A 21,147-nucleotide genomic window follows, 5' to 3' on the forward strand; every position below is an offset into this window, starting at 1 on the left:
ATGTTTTTATTTGGATACAAATGGATACATTTGTTGCAACTGCAAGACTTTTTCATATAAAATATAATAGCGGACTGGAATTCTTTTTATTCTTCTTCTTATTCTTATGTATTGCTGTCACATTGTATGGTGTGCTCCCCTGTCTCTGCAAGGGACAGACGTTATGAGGTTAATGCTGGCTGTAGACGGGACAAAAATTGGCCGAATTTTTTTAACATTGGTGGTAACATCGGCCGATCGAACGACTGATTTTTCTTTTTTTTTTTTTTTTTTTTTTTTTTAAATCGGCCAATGTTTGACCCATCTATGGCCTGCATAAGTTTTTAGTCACATGAGCAATTACACCCGTAGTTCATGAATGGGCTGTGTCTTAAGAAGCCAAAGCTGCCAGATGCACTGTACAGGAAGCCCATTCATGTCTACGGCAGTTAAATGGTTGAGACAACCTATTTAACACTGACAGGGGTGCTTACAATGGTCAGCTATTTATTTGTGCAAAACCTTTATACCAAAAGGAAAAACTATTTCTGTATTTCTGTAACCGCTTAAAAAGTGTTAGCTCAGCTTTACACTGTTAGTGACTTATGTAAAGTCCATCTCAATCTACTAGTCCATCCGACACTGCTCTCCGCACAGGTTGACAATACAACTGCCCAATAGTGGCTACGTTGCTCCTCCATAGATACAATGGAGGAAGTGTGTTACCGGCAGGATCACCAGATGAAAATATAGGGGGGGGAAGCATAAAACAAAACTAATGCAGCCACTACATCTACGGATCATTAAGCTGCAATATATTACATATTTGTCTTGGGGTTTAAATACACTTCAAGTGGTCATATACTGATTGCTGTGACGAATCAATGTACAAATGACTTTCTTAATAATGTTGGCCAGAAATTAAAGGATTAGATCTCCAGTTTTACTATATTCATCTCTTTGGCACTCTAGAGGTGAGATCTTCCTGGTGGAGTTCTTCTTTCAGAAAGGAAAGATGTGTTGAATAAGGGTAGGATGTTTCCTACACCTCAACCTCTTAATGATATGATTCTAAAAGAGTGTAAAGAGCCAGCGAAGCAGTTATTCATGTCTAGGGCACATAAGTGATGTTTTCCTTTTGATAGTAAGGAAGAGGAATTGTTTTTTTCAGATGTCCTAGTTTAGACACAATGCTTTCCCAAAGTGTCAAAAGACACTGAAGATTGTGGTGTCTTTAGAGGTCAGATGAATAGCAGGGCTGAATATTCTTAAAACTGCTTGGAAAGTTTCTACTTTCTCTTTAGAGCCTGCAGTGGATTACATGTGTGTTTAGGAAATTTCATTGGCATTACATAGGAATATTGATAAAAAGTGCACATTATCTCACACATTTCTAAATGCTCTGATGTACGTGACATCGCATCATTCTTTACATTGTTTGTTTTTGTATTATATTGGACTGTCTGAAGTTATCCAATACTGAATGAATGCATTCACATACTATTCCTTAGTCTAAATTTATGCATAGGGCTCATTCACACCAGCAGCCGTGCATAGTGTGCCTAACATCCGACTCCTGGTGCGTGTGAAAAGGCGCAAGGCGATGCATTCTTACAACACATCACACACTGTTTGTCTTTTATTCTGAACTTCTTATTGAAATATTGCATAAGACTTTATTCAGCTCTATGCACTACGGTGCCTGTATCACAGTAAAATATGGTCAGGTACATTGCGCTGCATAACAAGATAGACATGCTGCATTTTTATGCAGTGCACCCCAACACACCATTATATTCTGAATATGGCACATAGAAAATGGTTACCTTGGATTAAACTTGTGTTGATCAATGCGTATCAACGCAGCTCAGCAAACCTGGTGTGAATGAGACCATTGACATAAGACAAGGTTGTTAGAAAATTATCTCATAGCAGAAATCACTTCTTTTCTGTTTACCCGATACTAAAATACACAAATATCTTGCATTATACAAAGGTGCAATGGTCTGTCAGCCAAAAAATGTACCATCACGCCTGAACTGGAGCAGAATAATGACTTAATGATACACAGGATTCAAAGTTTTCTTCAGCTTACAATAAGGCTAGCCATACAAGATTCATTTTTTTTTTCACTCAACTAGCAGGTCGGATAGGGAATCCTCCCACTGTGCTATTGTATTCAGCAGTTGGGGAACTTTCCCACAATACAACGATGAGTGTCAGGCAGCACTGATTGCTCAGGAAAAACCCTACAAGCTGGTTGTACACAGGTCGATTGATAGATCACTTTGTGTGTTACTAGCTTGCCCATAACATGGATCAAAGTTCAGCTGCTCCCTGCAGAACCAGACGAATTTTGATCAATGCATGGCTAGCTTTACAGGATTTATATCCATTCTAAACTGTGTGGAATAGGAATTTCCCTTGCCGGCGATTGTATCCTGACAGTCAGAACCTGCAACTGTAAAAATGGCCGTTTCTGAAAAATCAACTTTTCCAGGTGGTGCCAACAGGGTCACCCACAGCTCAAATTTGGACAATTTAGCAGGAATCAGTTGAAATGAGAACCATCCTTGGCATCCTTAAATCTAGAGATTTTTTTCCCCCATGTGATTTCTAGTCAATTCATCCAAATTCAGTTATTATGCTGATATCCTACTTCTAAGTTGAACTGACATTTCAAAGGATGTGTATAAGAAATGGGTAGACAAGAAAAAACAGTGAAAGGCATAAAAGAAGAGTACTGAATTCCTGTTACTGAATACAAGGCACTCGGTAAACGGATGAGAGGAGATCCTGTGGCTTCCCCTGCTACTCTCATCCATTCAGAGAACACCTTGTATTCAGTGAAATGAACACAAGTCGTTTCATGAATGCACAAGATGGAGAGTGAGCAACTCACTATCAACACTGTATTAGAACCAGAACTGTAAGGCTATATATCAAACAAAAACATGCAGTGCTACTATAATACCATGATATGATCATATAGAGTGTTTATACAAAAAATGGTATAACGAACACCACTTAGTCATAAGGTGGATATGGTAATATCTGAAACATCCAAACATTGTAAGCATGGTGACTAAGAATCTTCACCAAGAGTGTCCTTGTAGTGCATCGTGTCAAATCTCAGTGAAATAATGGTGAATAAATTGGTGACTTTTGTGACCTTGTTTGTTCCCACAGAGATGAGTGTAGATTGCACTAACCAGATAGCGCAATGGTAATGCGCATTTGAGTGTTAACCAACTCCTGGTCCTCTGCCTGTTGAAACTGGATCACTGGAAAAAGGTCATCTTGCCTGCAACAGCTGGGCAGAAATCACAATCTCTAGGTCTCCAGGTACCAGGGGATATCTACTCGTCTCACCAGCAGGGAGAGATTCCTTGATCACTGTGTGGCCACCAGATCATCCCAAATATGCCTTAGAGGGGGGGCTCAGAAGTAACGAGCCAGAACAAGAAAATACTGATAGTGTAGTATTTTTATTATCCACCAAAGTATAATATATACAACATCAGATATGCTACTCACATGTTGAAATGGGTAGGTAGCTGGGTAGTAGAGAAAGTCCGAAAATGGCCACCGGCTGTCCACAGGCAGTAGTAGTAGGTAGTGTGACGTCACAGGGTATATAGGGCACCTCTCTAACGCGTTTTGTGAGCTCGCACGTTTTCAAAGGCTGAATGGCCAAAGCTCACAGCTTTCACTAGCACCCAGAAGAATAACACTACAATTTTTAGCATCCCCAGCTGCCATGTGGACACAGTTGTCAAAGCTTTACACATAACTTCTCTGGACCAGTCACAATTAAAAGTACTTCTTTCCTGGAGTGTTGTCAATAAAGTGGTTGTAAAGGCTTAAGGTTTTTTACCTTCATGCATTTTATGCATGAAGGTAAAAAACTGTCTGTGTAGAGCATCCCCCCCAATACTCACCTAAGCGCCCTCTCGACCCAGCAATGTGCACTGGAGTCTAGGCTATCCCGGGACTCCCTCTCCTCATTGGCTGAGACAGAATCGGGAGCCATTGTCTCCCACTGCTGTCAATCACAGCCAGTAAGCCAATGAGAAGAGAGGGGGCAGGGCAGGGCCACAGCTTCGTGTGTGAATGGACACACGGAGCAGCGGGTGCCCCCATAGCAAGCTGCTTGCTGTGGGGGCACCCGACAAGAGGAAGGGGCAAGGAGCGCCATTAGGGGACCCGAGAAGAGGAGAATTCAGGCACTCTGTGCAAAACCACTACACACTGCAGGTAAAAATAGACATGACATTAAAAAAAATTATAAATAGGCCTTTTAGAATCACTTTAAGGCAAGATGTATACAACAGAGGTCCAGCTTGGGGATAATCTCTGGGTTGTGTTCTGGCTAGATAGGCTAAGACATACAAAATAAGATTGGAAAGGCACACTGAGTAAGAAGGCAGACATCCCCATTGCTGGATTATTGGAGGGAAAATGATCTCAACCACAGTTGTCAGCAAGGAAGATCCTCATTCTGCACAGTCAAGACTACAGGTACCAGGCACAGTGATGTAACTAGAGCCTTCAGGACCCCGGTGCAAGAAACCATGAAGGCCCCCCCCCTTCCCCAACCCTTGGCCGGGGCCCTTCCCTCTGAGCCGAAAGCTAGGGCCCAATCACAAGTGCGACCTTTGTGATCCTGGTAGTTCTGCCACTGGTGTCAGTAGTTTTTTCAACCATTTTTACAGTTTTTTTTTTTTATTTTTTAGGAGGAGCCAAATTGGGGGGCTTTGGGGAGATACCAGGGGTCTAAACAGACATTTGATGTTCTACCTTTGAGACAGAGAAACTAGATTGAGGACACAGCCCTAAATTTCCATCTCTGCAACCTCAGCTGCACAGAATAAATGGTTAGGAATAGCTCTGAACAAAATTTCCCCTCCATTCACAAACTGAAACATAGTAAACACAGTTTACTATGTTTCAGTTATGAATGGACAGAATAAGTGATCGGTACAGATCACCAATGCTCCTTTCAGAAAAGGAAGGGGCCATTAAATTACACATTTACCGACCCCTTCCCCCTCTCCATCCTGACAGATCCCCTGCAGCAGCTGGCGGGAGAGGGGAGGGGGAAACCCAGCAGCGATGCAGGATATGAGCGTGGGCCGGGAGAGAGCATGGGGGGGGGGGGGGGTGCAGCAGATATCTGGTACCAGGAGTAGGTATCTGTGCAGAATGCAGCAATCGCAATCACATTTTACAGCTATTGCTGGATGAACAGAGTTGCACATTGCTCTGTGCACCTTACAAATTAAACTTGTATTTGTACAAGCCTACATTCCCAACACCATTCAATGGAATCACTTCATATCTAAACTGCCTGGTTTTCTTATTAAGACAGGGAATACCAAATTCAACTCATCCCAAAGTGAAGGATTTCTTGTCTTGTACACAATGTTAAAGAGAACAGATCACATTAGGGCCTCATGCACTCAGACTTAAGCAGCATTTTTTTTTTGCTATAATTTCACAGAAACAACCCTCTAAAATTACAATTTATATGTGCGGTTATGTTTATATGGCGTTTGAGCATAAATGCATTTTACTGGTCAGAATATAAATTTTTTTCTGGCCATCAGAATACATTTACATGTGTAGATGCGTTTATGTACGTTTCTCTGCTCAAAAACTCCTCTCAGAACATGCCCTTCAGTGCATTTTTTTCTGTATATTGCTTCTCTTCAATGCCTATGTGTATATTGCTTCTCAGCAATGCCTATGTGTGCATGGCCACAAAGGCTAACATAGGTGTGCTTTTACAGACATAAAAAAAACATGAACGCCTGTAAAAGCGGCTTTTTTTAAGCACCATGTGCATGAGTCCTTAAAGAATCATGTGAAATACATGCTCTAGTGTGATGCCTCCTAGTTTTTCACTCTGCCCAGGAAGAGGTCTACATTATTCCAACATATGCACAAAAGTTTCTGAGAGAGACTGGGATGTGTACTGATTCTGGACCTGAAGCCGAACGTGTTCACCCCCACTGCCAGTGACACCACATTTCTTGAACCAGTGCATAGATCTTCTGATCCTGGTCACATGTCAGAGTGGAGCTGACAAAGAGGCAAAGCTCTAAATCTGAATACACAGTGTGGGAAGGGCAGTATAAATATGTGTGTTTCTCTTTAAAACTGCGCAAAAAGCTGTACTCTTATGATAGATGCAAGAAGAGAGATTAAAAACATATGGGATAATAAAATAATTGGTCAGTCCACCCAAAGAGGATTACTAAATCATGAGTTTTGGTAATTAGCAGCAACCTAGTGACTTCTGGGATCTCTGTCAGAATCCCAAGTTCTGTCACCTTCAGTATCGCTCACTCTCAATGCTGCACATTACTTGTTGGCGGTCTGTTAATCCATCATGCATTATAGATAAACATCCCTCTTGTAAGGGCTATAAGGCAAACATGCAAATCCACGTGTAGAGATCTCATCCTCAGAGACCTTAAGAGGTATACGAAGTTGGTTGGGAAATCAGCTAGCCAACATTTACCAGAAAATGAAATACAATTTTTGGGTGGACTAGCCTTTTATGTCTGTCTTTATTAACATGGTTAATTTTTGACTGAGAACATAAAAAAATAATTACTTATAATGAATTTATAACATCATTTTATCTCTATGACTGAACAAAGATTCAGCATTTTACATACAAAAAATAGACATACACTTACTAGAAGACACAGTCTACAAAGCACAAGCAGCCCTCACAAACTTTACTAAACACTGAAAGACGCCATCCATGAAATGATCAGACTGAAATGAGCACAAGATCTAAAACACAAGTTGCATTACACACATTAACACATTACTGGTCCTCCTAAAGCTGATATAGGTTGTGCCAATAGGTTGACTTTCTTACCAGTTGTGCATTTCTTTATATACTGTATTGCATATTCATAGCAGAAGTACGTAAGAGGGCCTCACTTTCCTCAGCTTTCATTTATTTTGAACTATAGAGGATAGAACAAGTGAAATAATGAGTTCCCCACTGGGATAGGGGGAGTAGGGAGTTACGATGGAAATCCCAAAAACTGAAAGAGGCCAGTAAATGGTTCAGCTGATCAACATTACAGACAATTAATGAATCCATTGGTTCGGTCCACTGAGAAGCCTACTTTTCAGCCAATCCACTGGGTTTCTACTTTTGCAGCAACCTTTGCCTGTTCAATTTCCCAGGAGAAGCCTGTAATGACAAAACTGAAGTCCTAGATGAAAATATACAGTTGAAGAATGATATGGAAGCTGCTGTAAAAAACAAACAGGCAGGCCAGCAGTGTGAGATTTTTTTTTTGAGTTACAATAATATTTGTCAATTCTGTATTGTGCCCCACCTTTTAAACAGGACTATGAATTCTAACAATAGGTCCACTTTAATTTCAGATTTTTTTTTTGTAACCCATCACTTCCTGTTTGAAATTGTCAACCATTTCTGGTGAAAACAAAATGAAAAGCAGTTTCTACTCAACTTGTTTATAGCAATATAGAGCTATATATCAGCCAATATTTTCTTTACTGGTGTTCTCCACAAACTTTTACGTGTACTTCTGATAATTGTGTAACTTGTGTTTTAGGTTCATCAGTCTTCTAACAATGGACTATAAAAATGTGTTCAACTTTGGGAAGAAACTTTTTTTTAAAATAAATAAAACATTGTCTGAACAAAGCAAGACACCTCTTTGGAAACAGTGCGAATTTGGTCATGATCCTTTCTTTTCTACTTCTTTTCCTACACTTTCATCACTACTAAGAAGTTTTGTTAACTCATCCATCGCAGAGGACTCAGAAAGTCCCTCTTTTGTGTCCACACAGTTTTGGAGACCAGAACTATCTAAGCTTCCATCAGCAGAGTCCTGTGATTCCTCTAAACTTCCAGCTGATAATATCTCAGATTCCAAATGGTCAGCAAGCTCTGAACTGGATGATGGAGGCTCAAAGCTATCAAGAGGGGGTGTCACATCTGCAACATTTTGTCCTTCAACTGAATTTATAAGATGGTTATCTTCTAGCTCAGCTGCTGCCAGTTCTTCAGTTAGTTCAATGATCGTCTTCCCCGTCTTCTCCAGTTCTTCTGTCTCCGAGCACAATAGAGGGATTAAAGGATGAAGATACATGTTCTCATAAGTATTACCAAGTGCATCTTGGGAGTTTTCCAGTGGTTGTGTGGTCTCATTGTTGGCTTGCATGCGCAAATCACTACAGCGGATGTCAACACTTTGTTGCCTGTGTGCTACAGAAACAAGAAGATAATATGAATACTAAAGCTCAACAAAAATAATGAAGATCTCCTGTGCTACAATTACGTGATAAATTAGGTGAGTGGGAGCTGCTAGCACCTAACCATATACCATGTGGAAATAAAAACTAACGAAACCAAAATGATGCAGCGTTACCCTAATAATAAAATAATACAATATGGCAAAAACAAACAAAGTGAGAAATATATATACAGTCAGGTCCATAAATATTGGGACATCTACACAATTTTAACATTTTTGGCTCTATACACCACCACAATGGATTTGAAATGAAATGAACAAGATGTGCTTTAACTGCAGACTGTCAGCTTTAAGGGTATTTACATCCAAATCAGGTGAGCGGTGTAGGAATTACAACAGTTTGAATATGTGCCTCCCACTTGTTAAGGGACCAAAAGTAATGGGACAATTGGCTTTTCAGCTGTTCCATGGCCAGATGTGTGTTATTCCCTCATTATCCCAATTACAATGAGCAGATAAAAGGTCCAGAGTTCATTTCAACTGTGCTATTTGCATTTGGAATCTGTTGCTGTCAACTCTCAAGATGAGATCCAAAGAGCTGTCACTATCAGTGAAGCAAGCCATCGGTAGGCTGAAAAAAACAAAACAAACCCATGAGAGAGATATTAAAAACATTAGGTGTGGCAAAACAACTGTTTTGAACATTCTTAAAAAGAAGGAACGCACCGGTGAGCTCAGCAACACCAAAAGACCCGGAAGACCACGGAAAACAACTGTGGTGGATGACCGAAGAATTCTTTCCCTGGTGAAGAAAACACCCTTCACAACAGTTGGCCAGATCAAGAACACTCTCCAGGAGGTAGGTGTATGTGTGTCAAAGTCAACAATCAAGAGAAGACTTCACCAGAGTAAATACAGAGGGTTCACCACAAGATGTAAACCATTGGTGAGCCTCAAAAACAGGAAGGCTAGATTAGAGTTTGCCAAACGACATCTAAAAAAGCCTTCACAGTTCTGGAACAACATCCTATGGACAGATGAGACCAAGATAAACTTGTACCAGAGTGACGGGAAGAGAAGAGTATGGAGAAGGAAAGGAACTGCTCATGATCCTAAGCATACCACCTCATCAGTGAAGCATGGTGGTGGTAGTGTCATGGCGTGGGCATGTATGGCTGCCAATGGAACTGGTTCTCTTGTATTTATTGATGATGTGACTGCTGACAAAAGCAGCAGGATGAATTCTGAAGTGTTTCGGGCAATATTATCTGCTCATATTCAGCCAAGTGCTTCAGAACTCACTGGACGCCGCTTCACAGTGTAGATGGACAATGACCCAAAGCATACTGCAAAAGCAACCAAAGAGTTTTTTAAGGGAAAGAAGTGGAATGTTATGCAATAGCCAAGTCAATCACCTGACCTGAATCCGATTGAGCATGCATTTCACTTGCTGAAGACAAAACTGAAGGGAAAATGCCCCAAGAACAAGCAGGAACTGAAGACAGTTGCAGTAGAGGCCTGGCAGAGCATCACCAGGGATGAAACCCAGCGTCTGGTGATGTCTATGTGTTCCAGACTTCAGGCTGTAATTGACTGCAAAGGATTTACAACCAAGTAATAAAAAGTGAAAGTTTGATTTATGATTATTATTCTGTCCCATTACTTTTGGTCCCTTAACAAGTGGGAGGTGCATATGCAAACTGTTGTAATTCCTACACCGTTACCTGATTTGGATGTAAATACCCTTAAATTAAAGCTGACAGTCTGCAGTTAAAGCACATCTTGTTAGTTTCATTTCCAATCCATTGTGGTGGTGTATAGAGCCAAAAATGTTAGAATTGTGTCGATGTCCCAATATTTATGGACCTGACTGTATATGTGACAAAAAAAATCAGTGGATTGATCCTCTCTGGGGATCTCAATATAAAGTGACATAAAATATATATACATGCCAATAAATCAGTGGATTGATCCTCTGTGGGATCTCAAGTGAAAAAGTGATCACACCTGGTATAAAAAACCAGGAACCAATACCCCAACTATCCAAAATAGGATCATACACAAAATAAAATAAAACACAAATAAGCATGAATCCCTAAATAGGGATCAATAAATTCATGCAAATGATGGTGAAAATGAGAACGTGAACCCCTAACAGGGATCAACAATATCATACAGATCGTGACAAATAATGGCTAAATTAAATCAAAAAGTAAATAGTGACATAAAATGGATCCCTAAATATGGGATCAATTAAATACAATAGTGCCAAAAAACACACATACAAAAAGTATATTTATGAGCAAACACACAAAAAAAAAAAGGTGAAAAATATAATAGTCCGTAAACATAAAAAAATTAAAACAACCAAGTCCAAATAGGTGCATATACACCAAAAACTTTCCAATTACTCCTAAGTGCAGGTGATATTGTGGATGTGCATCACCACCGATGGAAATAATCCGTATGTGGCTAAAATTCCCCCTCACCTCCTTGATGCGACCCTCAAAAGGGCCAAAACACTTTTGTTATTTCAAGCCAGGAATCTTCACTGATAATGGACACCTGCTCAGGTAGATGATATCCCCCTCATTAGGCTTTGAAAAAGTCACATGATAGCGTGACGTAATGCATAGGAAGCGAGTGTGGTTACGTACTTCCAGCGTGGACGCCATCTTGCTGCACCCAATGAGTTCCCATGCAAGTACACCTTTAGCATGAGGTCTTTTGAAAAGCTTGTTATAATCTTACTAAATTGAGTTGGTGGCTGGCTGCTTTATACTGGAGGGGACCTGGCTGTTCCTAGTGAGGGGGGATATCATCTACCTGAGCAGGTGTCCATTATCAGTGAAGATTCCTGGCTTCAAATAACAAAACCGTTTTGACCCTTTGAGGGTTGCATCAAGGAGGTGAGGGGGCATTTTAACCACATACGGATTATTTCCATCGGTGGTGATGAACATCCACAATATTATCTGCACTTAGGAGTAATTGGAAAGTTTTTGGTGCATATGCACTTATTTGGACTTGGTTGTTTTAAGTTTTTTTTATTTTTTCATTTTTTATGTTTACAGACTATTATATGTAATATGTATATTATTTTTTTGATGTGTTTGCTCATAAACATACTTTTTGTATGTGTGTTTTTTGGCACTATTGTACTTAATTGATCCCACATTTAGGGATCCATTTATGTCACTATTTACTTTTTGGCTTAATTTAGCCCTTATTTTCAAGATCTACATGATATTGTTGATCCCTATTAGGGGTTCACGTTCTCATTTTCACCATCATTTGCATGAATTTATTGATCCCTATTTAGGGATTCACGCTTATTTGTGTTTTATTTTATTTTGTGCATGATCCTATTTTGGATAGTGGGGGTATTGGTTACTGGTTTTCTATACCAGGTGTGATCACTTTTTCACTTGAGATCCCACAGAGGATCAATCCACTGATTTATTGGCATGTATATTTATTTTATGTCACTTTATATTGAGATCCCCAGAGAGGATCGATCCACTGATTTTTTGCCATATATATATATATATTTATATATTTATGTCACTTTGTTTGTTTTTGCCATATTGTATTTTATTACTAGGGTAGTGCTGCATTATTTTGGTTTCATGAATACTAAAGGTGTTTTGGCACTTAAACAAGGCACTTTAGACATTAAACAAGATGGTAACATTCATTTCATTTCTCTCTATATGTGTATTCTTCAGGCAGTGGGGCTGCACACTGCATCTGTGCCTCTGAGCACACTAAAATGCCAGCTTTGGACGCACAGAGGCTAGATGCCCTGTGTGCAAGGGGCGCAAGCATGAACAGTAAAAATAGTGATGTGTAAGGCATTTAAAAAGGTTTATCAAAGATGAGTATGCACATCAAAGGGGATGTTTGTGTTATAATATTTTAAACACATAACGGCAGTCTGAATTCTCCTGCTATCCATTCTTAGTTTCAAGGTCCTCAAATTTCTCTCTGTGGCTAAAAAAGGAGAGAGAATAGTAACCTTTTCTACTCCTTTATTTTGCCAGGATGACCCCTTTTAAAGTGATTGTAAAGCTTTTGCAGTTTTTTAAATAAAAAAACAGAATTTTCATACTTATCTGCTTTGTGCAATAGTTTTGCACAGAGCACCTCTGATCATCCTCTTCTTGGGTCCCCCCACCCCACCAGCGCTCCTGGCTCCTCCTCTTCAGCCACTGCCCCCATAGACACATACAGTGGGACACAGCTCAGCCCCACGCTCCCTCTTCACAGAGTTTGATTTGACAGCAGCAGGATCCAATGGCTCCTGCTGCTATGGATCTGCCCTGTGAGGAGGGATAAAGCAGAGTGAGCTGCTACCCTCATGCACAACGCTGGATTGTGATGGGGTTCAGTAAAGTATAGGGGGGGTAAGGAGCTGGGGGGGATTCCAGGCACAGAGTTTTTACATATAATGCATTAAAGCGGAGTTCCACTCACTCTGTAAAAAAATATCAGTTAGCAGCTACAAAAGCTGCAGCTGCTGACTTTTAAAAAACAGCCACTCACCTGTCCCACGATCCCATGGTGCCCCCCGCCGCAGCCAGTTTCACAGGCCGTCCTGAATTCCAGGCGCCAGCATCTTCAGTCTGGGCACCCAGCTGTGACAGCTTGAGGCTTCACAGCTGGGTGCCCACTGCGCATGTGTGAGTAGCGCTGCGCTTCCTGAATGGCCCTGTTGTCTTCTGGGACCTGTCATGTGTCCCACAAAACTTCGGGGAGGGAAGGTAGGAGGACAACTTCCGTTTCTGATTGCCTAGGCGATCGCAGCGGAAGTGGGAGCAGGTACCTGTTCCCCTCCACCCTCCCGCTCCTCAAAGGTGCCAATCCTTTAATGGGGAGCGGGGGGACCAATCTTTAAAGCAGAAATTCCCCTTTTGGGTGGAACTCATCTTTAAGGTAAAAAAAACAAAACAAAACAATGCTTTAGATCCACTTTAAGTAGCTTTAAAAAATAAAGAGAAAAAAACATCTAAAAAAAATACTAAGGTGAGAAGTATATGTAGGACAGTCACTTTTGTCTAGATACAGTATATACTGTTTATCAAATTCTTACTTCCTAATTTCTAAAGCACAATGGTAATTTGGTTGTATACAGAATGCCGTTAGGGGTCATATACACGGGGCGTTTGAAAAACTCTTCTGAACGATGGAAACTGGCTGCTGGAAAATGTAGGTCAAAAAAACGTCAGTGTAGTGCGTTTGCATACCGCGTTTATGTGCGTTTGCATTTAGAAGCAATTTTAAAATATAACCTCAGGAGACCTTTCCAAATGCCCAGAATGCACTGAAAATAGTAAACAATTAACTATTTCAGACATTTTGAGAGGAATAGAGAGAGCAGAAGCAGGGAGAGCAGTATTTGGTGAGATGACCTGTCTTTTCTGGCTGTATTCATTATGGATCCCATCATGAGCATAATGCAGCACGTTCTACCATTTTTTTCCTTCACGCAAAACCTGGAACTGACTGCGCTGGTGTACTAGGTCCATTTGAATACATAGAAAACGATTTTCATGCATTTCCGATGATGAAAAAAAGGCTCTGGACAGCATCTGGACATGGAACAGTTAAAAAACGCTTCTAAACGCAAACGCTTATATACATGGTGAACCGCGTTTACAAGCGTTTGGCATTTGAAAAGCACGTAAAATCTACTTCTGAACGCAAGTTTGGTGCGTTCAAAAAAATGACTGTAAACTCAACTGCCTGTGAACGACTGTAAACGACGATGTGTACATGGACACATAGGAAAACATTAGGGAGAGTTCAGGGGCTGCTGAAAATGTTGAACAGCTCCTAAACGTCAGTTCTGGATCACAGAACTAGAGCAGGCTTTAAAACAACCAAATACACATCGGTTTCTTTCACTTCTCTTTAAGGGCTCATGTACACTGCAGCTCCTAAACGTCAGTTTAGGAGCTGCAGTGTACATGAGCCCTTAAAGAGAAGTGAAAGAAACCGATGTGTATTTGGTTGTTTTAAAGCCTGCTCTAGTTCTGTGATCCAGTGATGTTTCTTATTTCACTGTAGCAACACTAAAAGTGGCTGTGGGCCAATGAAGTCAGCATTCTAGCACACAACTACTATATAAAAGGATCACACATTCTTTTACAATGCATTCTTTTTAAATCCCAATAGGTAACATATATACAGTAAATAAAGGTTGTGGTGTTTAATCGTGGAGGGATAAACATGATGCCTGCAAAAAACACTTCAAAATGACAGGTGTGCAATTGAAGATGACCAGCATAATAAATATCTCAGTACCTGAAATAAGGTTTTAGCCTTACCTTCATAGGTCAGAGGTTTATGACAAGGCACCTCAGTAAACGTGATCATTGGCGACTTTGGACGCTGTTGGTTTGTTATTGATGGATCTTGTAGTGAGATGGTATCCCGGCCCCCTGCCAAAATGACAAACATCTATTAACACCAGCAAAATCTCTGCCACATATCATGACAATGAAGTCATAACACTGTTCATTATAACATTCAGATTTGCTAGATGTAGCCAGTGTGGAACAAGCACAGCTATCAACAAATGAAAATCATATTTTGAAGCTTGCATGGTAGACTGTTGAACACTGTGGCTTCTTGTGTTAGCTAAAAGCAGCATGCTACGACACAACTATATGCTCCTTAGTGAAAATGTTGCTGCTTCTGAGTCTGGATTCCCACTCAGCATGCTTGTTCTAGATCAGCAACTCCTCAGAATTTATATTTCAATATTTTTATCGAGAAACAAGCATATAAAAGCATAAAACGAGATGGCAAAAGAAAAAGTCCACCTACATGATGGAACGAGATATAGAATCAGAATCATAACACTGATAGGCACGCAAAAAGATTATCAAAAAGTGGCATTACAAATACACACACAGAGTGCCGTAACTATGAAGACTTACAGGTTTCATAAATCAATAAACAGAAATTGAACCAAAGGAATGAACAAAATGTGACAGAAATAATTCAGCGAAGAGTAGAAAAATAGAGAAGAAAGAGAGAAAAGAAGAAGGAAACTACTCCTCAGGGAAAGAAAATAAGGGGGGGGGGGGGTCAGCTGTAGGACTATCACGATACAGTAATGTAATTGATCCAAGGCTCCCAAGTCCTCTCAAATCTGGACATATCGTCATGGACAATACTTGTCAGTTTATCGTTAACCATTATCCAGTTAAGTTTTTGCTTCACCCTGTCTAACGGGATCAAAGATTGTTTCCAACTTCTAGCTATGGTAATGCGAGCCGCCAGTAATAGGTATAAAATTAGTTTAGTCGATTTTTTGGGGACGTCAGAGGGTAGTATATTAAACAAGGCCACTTCCGGCGATCTACGGATACTAACTCCTTTTACTGAGTATATAAAATTCAATATTCAGATCCAGAACCTACTCACAACTGGTCATTTCCACCAAACGTGGCACATGGTACCCTCTTGACCACAGCGTCAGAAACAGCTAGATGACACTGAGGGATACATTATGGCTAGGCGAGTAGGAACCAAATACCATCGAAGTAACGTTGCATTAGTTTTCTTATTTTAAGCTTTTTGCCTTTCACCTTGATCTGGCTAGCAACAAACCTCCTGTCTTAGGCTGGCCATAGAGGAATTTGTTTTTTTTTCATTCAACCGGCAGGATGAACAAAAAAAAAAAAAAATATTAAAAACGGACCAGATTCCCTCATACACACATTCAAGGTGGAAGGGAGAATCCTCCCCATTGTGTCTTTGCATTCCGACAGCAGGAAGAAGGCAGTTGAACAGAAGTAGTTTGGTAGACTGACTTCTGTTCAACCACAGTGGCCATATATTATTACATCGAGTTTATATAGCGCCTAAGGGTTTGCTCAGCGCTGTACAATAGAGGGGGGGACAATACATGAAACAGTACAGCAACAGCAATCAGCACACAAGGGATAGAGGGCCCTACTCTTTCGAGCTTACAATCTAGGAGGGAGGGGGTAGTGGTACAGGAGGAAGTGGCTGTGGTGGGTGGGGTGGTAGGAGGAATGAAGGAGAACAGCTGTTAGGTGAGGGTGGGGTAGGCTTCCCTGAAGAGGTGGATCGAAATTCGGATGGTCCCTGATGAACCTGCTGAATTTCCATCCATGTATGTCCAGCTTTAGGGTATCTGCATTTTGGATAAAATAGTGAAGCAGACACCTTTGAACAGCAGCACTGTCAGTCTGGGTAAAGGGTAGTGTTAGACAAGCAGATTTAGATGGGTTTGACTAAAAAATTAAAGCTGAACTCAACCTAACACTTTATAGAATTCCATAAATGAATAAAAGCTTACAATTGTAAGCACCTCTGTCAGTGTTAAATGGTTTGTCTTAGCCCTCTGTTACTTTGTCTGGATAGCTTGGTCTGTTAAAGGAAGTTGAAAAGCAACAGACTTACTGGTAGGAACACCAGGTGAAAATAAAGGAAAAACAGCCTAAAAAGAAAATAAATGCAGTCACCACATCTAAGGCCTCATGCACACAGGGCGATTTTGCAGCCACTTTTAGGGGTGTCATGCATACTTTTCACTGCTTTTAAATGCCCCTCCATGTTAACCTATGTATCCATGCACACATAGACTTTTAGAAGCTTTTAGTGGCAAGGGCGTTTACAGGCAGGTATAAAAACAGGGTCAGTGTGTCCAGGATCAGCAGTGTTTTGGCAGAGAAAACACTTGACGCATTTACATTATTTTTCTGTCCAATAAAATTAAGTAACTCCCAAGCACTTGGCGCCTGCAAACGTGCCTAAACGCTTGTAAAAGCATTAGACACTTTTACAAGCGACAGGTGTTTCTTTTCTGCCAAAACACTGCTGCCAAAAGAAGGAATGTTTATAAAAAGTCCTGTGTGCATGAGATCTAAGAATTGGTAAGCTGCAATTTAGTTTGGGGTTAACACCCCTTTAAAACCTAACTCCATCTATGTGTTTTAAGCAGTTACAACCACTCACAAGAGACACATCCTTTAATGAAAAGTTCACCTTTCCACAAAAAAGTAATAAATGCACATTTTTTTCGCAGGTAAAAAAAATGTGCATTTATTATTTTTTGTGTTAAGAGCCTGTAAAGCATTGCACCATTAATCAGCAGATCGCTGATGCCATGCAGGTCTGCTCACCGTCAGTGTATCTGCTTGCTCGTACATCCCATACAGGCAAGCTGATACTTGCTGAAAGGAAGACTCAATGAACTACCACAGCGCTCACAGCACCATGGTAGTTTGAGGACTACAAGCCGACAGCTACAAAGGCTGTCGGGACTTGTAGTCCATTCACAGAACACTAGCAGCTAATATGGGGAACTTCTCCACACACTTCTGTTACAAGGGAACAGCAGGCAGCGGCTGCAGGATCAGGAACATGTTACATGTAACATGTTCCCAAAGGTGAACTTATCCTTTAAAGGTCAGCAGTTCGGGGGATAGAGCAGATATAGCAAGAGAATGATACATAAGTAAAGCAATAAGGGCTGAAGAAGAATGCAGAGTGTAATAAAAGAAAAAAAAAAAAAAAAAAAAGACAGGGAACAGGGTAGAAAAATATGACAAGAAGGATCCCCAAATCACCAGCTGTGAAAGTGGACCTATACAAAAATACTAACAGACGGTCCTGTGGGGATGGATAAATCCAGAGTATTGCCATTTCTCATCGCATACCAATATTTTCTTACAGAGAACCTTTCATTATATCAGTGGGCATGCTGCTAAACCAGCTGGAGGATGCTTTGTAAATAATATCAGCAAAACACAAAAACAGAAGTAATAAAATACTGTATACTTAAAATAAATAAACTGGAAGTATGAAAGGAAGGTAGAGTAAAAGAAAGGCCATTGCTGCTTTAGGGAAATCCATCTTAGGCAACTGTTTTTTCTCCCTAGATATTGGATGGCCAGGGGGTGCCTGCTGAGGATGCAATGTGTCCAGATCTGAATGATTTTGAATGTGGTGATGTCCACCTCCTGTCTGTGGATAGCCTTACAGGCACCTGAATTCTGTCCTCCGTGCATCTCCAATAAGAACAGTGACCTTTTCTATATGGAAAGAGGAGGCCTTCCTTCAACAGGGGTGCCAGAGGTGAACACACTATCATGTTTAACCACAAGCCTACAGGGCACTTATACCCCCTTCCTGCCCAGGCCAATTTCCAGCTTTCAGCGCTGTCGCACTTTGAATGACAATTGCGTGGTCATGCAACACTGTACCCATATGAAATTTTTATCATTTTTTTTGTGACAGATAGAGCTTTATTTTGATGGTATTTAATCACCTCTGTTTTTTATTATTTTTTCTTAAACGAAAAAGCACTGAAAATTTTGAGAAAAAAAAAATTTTTTCTTAGTTTTTGTTATAAAATTTTGTAAATAAGTGATTTGTCTCCTTCACTGATGTGCGCTAATGAGGCTGCAGTGATGGGCAAGGATGAGGAGGCACTGGTAGGTGGCACTGACAGGCATCACTGATGGGCACTGATACATGGCACGGTTAGGCGGCACTGACAGGCGGCATTGACTGGCACTGATTGGCAGCACTGATAGGTGGCACTGATTGGCAGCACTGATAGGTGGCACTGAAAGGCAGCTCAGATGGGCACGGATCTGTGGCATTGATGTGCACTGGTAGGCACTGATATGTGGCATTGATGGACACTGGCACGAGGCACTGATGGACACTGACAGGTGGCACTGCTTGGGCTACACTGATCATCAGTGCCCTGATGATCAGTGTAAATGTCCCCTCCGCGGAAAGCCGATTATCAGCTCTCCTCTCCTCTCGAGCTGTCAGCGTGACAGCTCGAGAGGAGAGAAATGCCGATAGCTGGCATTTCCCTGTTTACATGTGATCAGCTGTGATTGGACACAGCTGATCACATGACCGAGCCGACCTCTTTGGTTCTTTCCGTGATCGGGGATCCGCTGTGTCCGAGGGACACAGCGCACCGCTGATCGCCGCGCTGCGCGCTCCCTGACCCGCGCATGAGCGGTGAGAATGGGAGGACATCATATGACGTCCTCCCAGAACGAGAGAACCACCTTGCGTCCGTCATATTACTATATGGCGGGCGGGAGGTGGTTAATATGTATGTAAACAATGATCATCTCTTATTTGCTCTCTTAGGTCTGTTAAATATATCAGTCAAATAAATTTATTTTTTCTTTTTGAAATACCTGTTGATCCTGCTAGAAATACAGAAAGTTTTTAACTTTCAGCAGTGGGTCTTTTCAGCACCAAATGTAAACATAAAACCAGAGTGCAGATCAAAAGTATATTGCACTCACAAAAATAATGAAACAGAAAGCAATGTGCAATATACGTCTTAACAAAGAGTTTGATCTGCCTAGTGTGCTCTGGATTTAGGTTCACATTTTAAGGCTGCAGATTACCTTTGGACACTCATTCAGAGCTATCAAGACTGGTTAACCACCTGTCAACCACTCATAGTAAATATACTGAGGGCGGGTGGCAGGTGCAGGCACGATAATGTATACGTACCTGATCGGCCTTCTTCCAGGTTTGCATGCCCCCTTCCAACCTGTGATTGGACACAACATAAATTTGGCAGCTGATTTCAGACACTGTGGTTTACAAAACACAGAACTCAGTGTACAGGGAGCAGTGATCTAGCTGATTTTTCTCCCTGCAAAGCAAGGAGAAAAAACAGCTATATGGTAAAGTAAAAGCAGCACACATTACACATTATTAGGCACAATATTAGACAGACAATTACCTCCTTGATTGCTCCTAAATGTTAACCCCTTCCCAATCAGTGTCAATATCACAGTAACAGTGTACAATATTAGCACTGATCACTGTACTAGCGTCACTATTGATGTCAGTGTCTCTCCCAGCCAGCGCCAGATTGCCCTTCACACTATCACAGTCCCACTATAGCATCATAGCTGCATACATTTCAGTATATATACCATAGTTTGTAGATGCCATAGCTAGCACACAAACCAATTAATATACACTTATTGGGATTTTTTTTATACTAAAGATATGTAGCAGAATACATTTTGAACTAAATTTATGAAGAAATTAGATGTTTGGATTGGATATGTTTTATCACAGAGAAAAGAAAATTTTTTTTTGCTAAAGTTTTCAGTCTATTTTCATTTATAAAATAAAAACAAAAAAAACCCATGGATGATCAAATAGAAAGCTCCACTTGTGTGAACAAAATGATACAAAATTTTATTTGGGTACAGTGTTGCATGACCGTGCATTTACGAGTTAAAATAGTGCAGTACCAAATAGCAAAAAATGTCCTGGTCATGAGGGGGGTAAAACCTTCCAGAAGTCAAGTGCTTAAAGCAAATATTGCAGCTGCAATTCTAGGGGCCACATTGTATACTTATTGGATTTTATTCTACAGAACAATTTCCAGTATGAACACATTCCTTGATGTGTGTGCGGTTTTATTTCACCAAGGCTCATGAAATCAGGAGCAAGCAGCCTTGGGTGACAACACTGCTTCTCTGTAGATACAGTGCAGTAGTGAGTATTGCCATTCCAGGGTAGGACGTGGGATACTGGCAGGAGCAGCAGGTAAAAATAAAGGGAAAAGGCTAAAGAAAACAAATGTAGCCTAAGGACTAATAAACTGCTACAAAACATGTTTGTTCTTAGATCTCTGATTTTCATAATCCCTAGTATCAAAACAGCCACGAAGCAGTAAAAAAGTAAAAATGCCTATCAGATTGAAGCACAGCTGCTTGCTTGCTTGCTGGGAATCATGGATCAACATAGTTGAGTGAAACAGTTTATAATTAAACAAATCCTGGAATTCCAGACTTCACAAATGGTTTTAAATGTTGGTTATGGAAGGGTAAATTAGAAAAGGAAATCACCAATGACTATAAACGTGCAGATGAAT

General features: G+C 40.7%; 1 protein-coding gene across 2 annotated transcripts in view; it reads right to left on the reverse strand.

Annotated features, from left to right (window-relative positions):
* Window positions 1-3,448: 3,448 nt before the first annotated feature.
* The window catches only part of LOC149467447 (coiled-coil domain-containing protein 149-like), a 44,375-nt gene continuing 26,676 nt past the window's right edge, over window positions 3,449-21,147 (reverse strand). For both annotated transcript variants that reach the window (XM_089671659.1, XM_089671658.1), the window contains 2 exons: window positions 14,561-14,674; window positions 3,449-8,242 (listed from right to left, as the gene is read on the reverse strand). In XM_089671659.1, the coding sequence (XP_089527785.1) occupies window positions 7,713-8,242; window positions 14,561-14,674 (644 nt within the window). In that variant the 3' untranslated portion in view covers window positions 3,449-7,712. The remainder of the gene's footprint in view (window positions 8,243-14,560; window positions 14,675-21,147) is intronic.

Source organism: Staurois parvus, unplaced genomic scaffold, assembly GCF_062004578.1.
Source record: "Staurois parvus isolate SC_StPar_1 unplaced genomic scaffold, SC_StPar_1.0 ptg000112l, whole genome shotgun sequence".
NCBI classification, from domain to species: Eukaryota; Metazoa; Chordata; class Amphibia; order Anura; family Ranidae; genus Staurois; species Staurois parvus.